Genomic DNA, 6,000 nt, shown 5'->3' on the forward strand with positions numbered 1-6,000 from the left:
GTAAGAAAGCACTGGTAATTGTTAAATAAGAATGTTCATTAAACCTTTCTTCCTTTAATAAAAAGTTAAACAGTTTTTAAAATGAGTTATTTATGAGCAGTGATAATTATTGCCCAAAGCAATAATGCTACCCATAAACTTTTTTAAAATTTTTATTTCTCTTAGTATATGTTGCAGTACATAATGATTACATTCATCTTGGGAGTTGGTACATGTACATAACAACACATCTTAACCCATAAGTTTTAAACAACTCTGAGTTGATGGAGAAAATAGATGTCTCATTAAAGTGTTGATTCACTGAATGCATGTTATCTGTGAAAGTCTTTGATGGCTTTTAGAGGTTTATGTTGATATCATTTTAATTAATAGATGAAGATACTAAAACTTCATCAGTATCAGGGTGGATTCTTAGGGCTGGGGATATAGCTCAGTGGCACAAGGGCCTGCCTGGTAAGTGCAAGGTCCTGAGTTCGATTTCCAGTACCTAAAAAAAAGGATGGATTTCTAATCACAGGCAAGACTTTGATCCCTTGTTGAAAAACTTTCCCTCTTTATCCCAGGATTTTAACCTTTTGAAAGATAATGTAATTCTTTTTCATTTTCTCCTGTTTCATGTTACTTGGTATAATATATTTCTAGTAAATTGATTTACTACCATTTATTTCAATAGCACACATATATGAATTTTTTTAGTATTACCTTTCCCATTCTAGAGGGATATAATGTCACTTCTACTATTGCAGTAGAAGAGCTAGGGCCATTTAAGCCTTTCAGTGATCACAATTACTCAAATTATAATCAAACTTAAAATAAGAATTATCTATTTCTAGTTGATGGGTACTGCAATCTCCCACTGCTGGAAACCCTTGTGTGACTCTAACCTCTCCCCTGTCCCAACAGGCTTCTGATGGAAGTAGCTCTAGAGAGGATCTTTCATCCCAACTTTTGAGAAGAAATGAACAGATACGGAAGTTGGAGGCCAGACTTTCTGGTATGTCTAGAAGTCGTAAATAGTAAACAGGAGCCTTGCCTTCTTTGACTGTCTCTAAAAAACAGCTGAATAGGATAACTGTACACTTATTCTGATACGACATTTTGATCTTCTCAGTCAGCAATCTGCTTACTTCCTTTGTTGCCTTTTTTTTTTTTTTTTAATTGTGCTGAACAGTGTAAATTCAGGACTAAATTTGAAGGTTTGTTCTTAAAAACTTCTTATTCTTTTGCTCCTAAAATATCTAGCCATGGTGTTAAACATATATCTAGATAGTTTTCACCATCTTCCACCATTAACATACTTCCTTTATTTTTGGAAATGGCCAACAGATGTTGGTTTCATTAGCCCCAGAGAGGGTTTAATGCTAACTTGCCACTTGCTCTAGCTGATGTCTCCCGTGGAAGTGTCGTTGTGGGTCTTTGGGCCACATTTCAATGGTATTTCTAAGTTCAACCCTCCCTTCTCATAGAAGCTGTAACTCTCATAATATCTTTATGTATAGTTTACAGTTTACACCACTCCCATTATATCCATTGCCTGAGCAAGGCATGGTTATAATAGAATTGTGAGTTCTTACTTTGGTATCTGCTAGTGGATACATTTTTGACAGCTTCATCCTGTGAAGTGGTCCATGGTGCCTGTGTGTCGTTTTATTCTTTGGCTTTATGCCTATTCTATGAGAATAAAAGCAGTAGACCAAAATTCCCCAAATTGTAAGTGAAATACATATATTTGTTGTAGCTCTCAAAGGAAACGTAGCATAGTTCACAACTGTCAGTTAAATCATTTTGTCTTAAGTATATCCTTGCTAGGCTTAGCAAAGTTTAGGTTAAACAAGTTGTACGTGGTAGAGCTGGGAGCCTTGATGGTACTGAAGTGTACACTCTTACAGTTTTCTTCAAACTCAGTTGTTACTGTCCTGTTAGTTCTACCCATAAATGATATCAGTAATAGTGATGAAATTACACAGCCAGGCTGAGACAGGAGGATCACAAGTTTGAGTCCAACCTGGGTAATTTAGCAACATACTGAGACCCTGTCGCAAATAAAAAAGGCTAGGGGTGTGACTCTGTGCAAAGGCTGTGGATTCTACCCCCAACCAAAAAAATAAATTATTTATATTTTTCTAACATTAGGAAGTTAATTCTAAAGTAATCTGTACCTGCCCTGATACCAAAAGGACAGTTGGGTTTGACTTATGTTATGAAGGGGACAGAGAAGAGAGCCGTCATTTATTCAGTCCACCTGAATAAATGGGTCTTGTCCTATAGGCTTATGGGTCTTGTGGGTCTTGTCCTATAGGGTTGTTATAAATAATAACAATAACAGCTACTTATTAATGAGCTCTACACCAAGCACTTAAGGCATATATAATACTTTATTGTCTAATGGATTCTTGGGAGTAGGTACAATTAATATCATTATTTCATAAATGAAGAAACTAGTATTCAGGATCAATAATTTGCTTATGGTCCCCAGCTAAGGACTGCCAGGGTTCTGTCTGCTTTTTCAGTATACCATAGTGCCATCTTCTTTGGCCATCCACATAATTAATTCTGATTTTCACCTTTGCTATGCTATAGGTAACTCAGTTCCTGTGTAGAAAGGGAGCTCACTTGTGTAGAGAATTAAGTACCTTCACCTTTAAAATGATACCATGCTAAGGTGTTTACTATTTTTCTAAACACTGTTGCTCAGTTCTGTGGATTATAAGTGAGCTTTTATTTTATTGATTCTTTTTCTACTCCTTAAGCCAAAAGGGAAGGTAAACACTGAGACTTGAAAATAAGTGATGAGATAATGTATTTTTCATAGGAGGGCATTTCTCATGATCAGGGCCAGACTAATTCCACTTCTGTGACATGGCTGAACAAATCTGCCTGTTTGTATTTGCCACTTGTACCATGAACAGTTTGTACTATACCTGTCTGCCTGTGTCATTCATTGTTAGTAGGAGGCTGTCTGCCTAGCTTTCCTTAACAGGACTTAAGTTGAAAAAGTCATTGTCATTCTCACTCATTTTTTTTGTTTAATTAACTTCCTTTCCTGATGTTTGTCCATTCCTGGTTATGTGCGTCACCCTCCTCACCCAAGACTATGCTGAACAGGTCCGAAACCTGCAGAAGATAAAAGAGAAGCTTGAAATTGCATTAGAAAAACACCAGGATTGTACGTACTTTTTTCCTGCTTTTTTCAATCTTTTTAGGGTTTAGTTTTTTAAATGAAGCAATTAAGTATCATCATCAGAGCTCTTGTCATTATTTTATAGTGTACTGGTTAATTAGCTTGATATGATATTTGCTGGACATTTATTAAGCATATGGCTTGTATTTATCTTGTTTTGTGGGCATGCTCTGTGGAGGGGTCACTGTGTACATCAGTTTGCTCTATCCAGCTGACCCACTTGTTGGCTGCCCGTAGGTGTAGTAAAATGTAGTGCACGGCTCTTGAGTCTAAGCTAGCAGATAGTTTCTAGCTACAGCCGTGTTACTGCTGTGTTGAGAACTGGAGGAAGGCTCTGTTATCACTCCTCCAATAATGGGACATTTTGCTTAATGTCCCCTGAATTATGTGTTCTCTTTTGGGCACTAGCCAAGAAGGGTACTAATGGGAACAGAAAGTCATTTTTTGTTGATATATTCCAAAGTTTGTTTAAAGAAAACTACAGATAGCTGTTTTTATTTTTCCTTGTTTAGATTTTTGTTTTGTTTTTAATGGTGGTGAAGGAGTAAGAGCTGTCACTTAGCACTAGCATTGGTGTTTGCTGGCAACCTACCTTAAGTATTTTGTCATACATTTAAAAATTACATTTTGGATTCTTAAGTATGTGCATTTCACTATTACAGAAAACAAAAATAATCAGGAACCAAACAAGCAAACATATCTGTGGTCTATTACCAAGCCCAAGGGGTTCTTTTGGAAAGTCAAGATGGAGCAGGTTTTTCTCGGTCTCATAGTCTACTTACGTGACCTTAGCCTTTTGTGTTTGGTGATAGTTGTAATAGCATAAACTGTCATGCTGTTTCTGCAGTATTTCCATATCTCAAATAGAGCCTCTTTGTTAACAGCTTCCATGCGGAAATTTCAGGAGCAGAATGAGACATTCCAAGCCAACAGAGCCAAAATGGCGGAAGGATTGGCTTCAGCATTAGCCAGAAAGGACCAGGTATTTTACGTTAGCTGAAAGCAGGTATCACTGTTTGGTGCCCTCCTTAGTGAGTATCTGCAGGCCTATATTTGCATTCTAGACTCTCTTCTCCTTTGAGGAGTTTTAGTTTTATTAATATTAAGCCAAGTTTGTGGGGATTTTGTGTTGTTATTGTTGTTTACATGTGGTTTTTTGGATTTGTGGGGGGCATTGCTTGTTTGGTTGTTTTAGGGTGAGAGTTGGATTGTTTTTGTTTGTATTCTTCCCTGGAAACTACTTTTTGTTATTTTGTTTTGTTTTAGGAATGGTCAGAAAAACTGGATCAGCTAGAAAAGGTTAGTTCATCTTTATGTGTTTTCTCATTCATGTTCATTTCATTTCTGGATCTTGGAAGCTGTTTTCCCCAGTAACTAGTGCACAGTGCTGACGGTGATCACGCCTCCTGAGACCAGGCCACTGGGTGATTAGGTGCTGGCTTGGACGTTATCTCTTTTGGACTTTTTTCCCATCCCATTACACTGATAAATCATTTTATTAATCCATATGCAAAACAGCTAATTTGAATCTGCCCTCTTTTTATTGCTGGGACCCTTACTGAACTGTGGTAACATTAGGAATACTTCTTAGCTGGGCCTGGTGGCACATGCCTGTAATCCCAGCACTCAGGAGGCTGAGGCAGGAGGATCATTGCAAGTTTGTGACCAGCCTGGACTATAAAGTGAGCTCAAGGCCAGCCTGAACTGCAAAGTGAGACCCTGTCTCAAAAAAAAAAAACAGGAATACTTGTTGACAAAGTAGTGGGAAATGAGCATTTCTCAAGGCTCAGCGTTCAGCAGATAACAGAATTTCTTATTTAGACACAGAGGAGGGAGACTGATGATTCTAAAACCATAGCTTGTATAACAGTGTATAGGTGCCTTAGATAAGCCCCCAGGTATGAGCCAGAACATGAAATTCAAGCCCATAACTGGAAAAACAGTTTATTATTTTTTTTAAACTTTCCCCTACTAACTTTTTTTATTTTTATTTTTTTGGTACTGGGAATTGAACTCAGGATCTTGCACTTGCCAGGCAGGCGCCTGCGCCACTAAGCTATATCCTTGACTCTAAGAAAAACACTTTAAAATAAGCAATAGTCGACTCTCTCAGCACCAGTTGTATGCTGCTACCTAATTTTTTCCTTTGAGTATTCCTAAATTGCTGTTCATGGTATTTCAGATATTTCTTAGATTGATATAATTGGTTCCAAAGTATATTTATCATAATTTTTTAATCAAATGAGTTTTATTATTGCTCCCTTCTTTCCATAAAACAAGTAAAGCCAGGGATTTCCTTTGTGTGTTCCATAGAAGTCTGATATCAAGCTGTCAGAATATGTTAACATTTTTTGTTAGGAAAAAATATTTAACGTTCAAGCTCCAAAGAAACTTGCACTAGCCAAGTATATAGCTCAGCGGCAGAAGTGCCTGCCTGGCAAGCCTGAGGTCATGAGTTCAATTCCCGTTACCAAAAAAAACAGAAAGAAAGAAACTTGCGCTTGAAAAAAATTTCCTCAAACTATTCTGTTTATGATGCTTTTCTCAAATATAGAAATGAGTCAGGGTAAGGTTTTCTTGTCTCAAAAGAGACCCTAAAGTTGTATCAGTTCAAATTCTCAGTGAACTGTTTATCATTTAGAATTGTGGAAAAGGTGATTCATGTTGGACTGGACCAAATAAAACCTACCTTAGCTTACCGACAGTTTTGTTTTGTTTTTTCAGATGAGAAGTTGGGGAAATATTTTAGATCAAGAAAGAGTAATGAGGGGGCTGGGGATTTAGCTCAGCGGCAAAAGCGCCTGCCTGGCAAGTGCAAG

General features: G+C 37.4%; 1 protein-coding gene across 7 annotated transcripts in view; it reads left to right on the top strand.

Moving 5' to 3' along the window:
• Positions 1 to 6,000, top strand: part of Golga1 (golgin A1) — a 60,145-nt gene that overhangs the window by 13,919 nt on the left and 40,226 nt on the right. For all 7 annotated transcript variants that reach the window (XR_260603.2, XR_001233577.1, XM_013513149.1 and 4 more), the window contains 4 exons: positions 904 to 994; positions 3,092 to 3,166; positions 4,066 to 4,163; positions 4,448 to 4,480. Coding sequence is in view for 5 of the 7 variants with exons in the window: in XM_013513149.1 (XP_013368603.1) it covers positions 904 to 994; positions 3,092 to 3,166; positions 4,066 to 4,163; positions 4,448 to 4,480 (297 nt within the window). In the remaining 2 variants the exon portion in view is untranslated. The remainder of the gene's footprint in view (positions 1 to 903; positions 995 to 3,091; positions 3,167 to 4,065; positions 4,164 to 4,447; positions 4,481 to 6,000) is intronic.

Source organism: Chinchilla lanigera, unplaced genomic scaffold (genome assembly GCF_000276665.1).
Source record: "Chinchilla lanigera isolate Chin_1 unplaced genomic scaffold, ChiLan1.0 scaffold00018, whole genome shotgun sequence".
In the NCBI taxonomy this organism is placed as follows: Eukaryota; Metazoa; Chordata; class Mammalia; order Rodentia; family Chinchillidae; genus Chinchilla; species Chinchilla lanigera.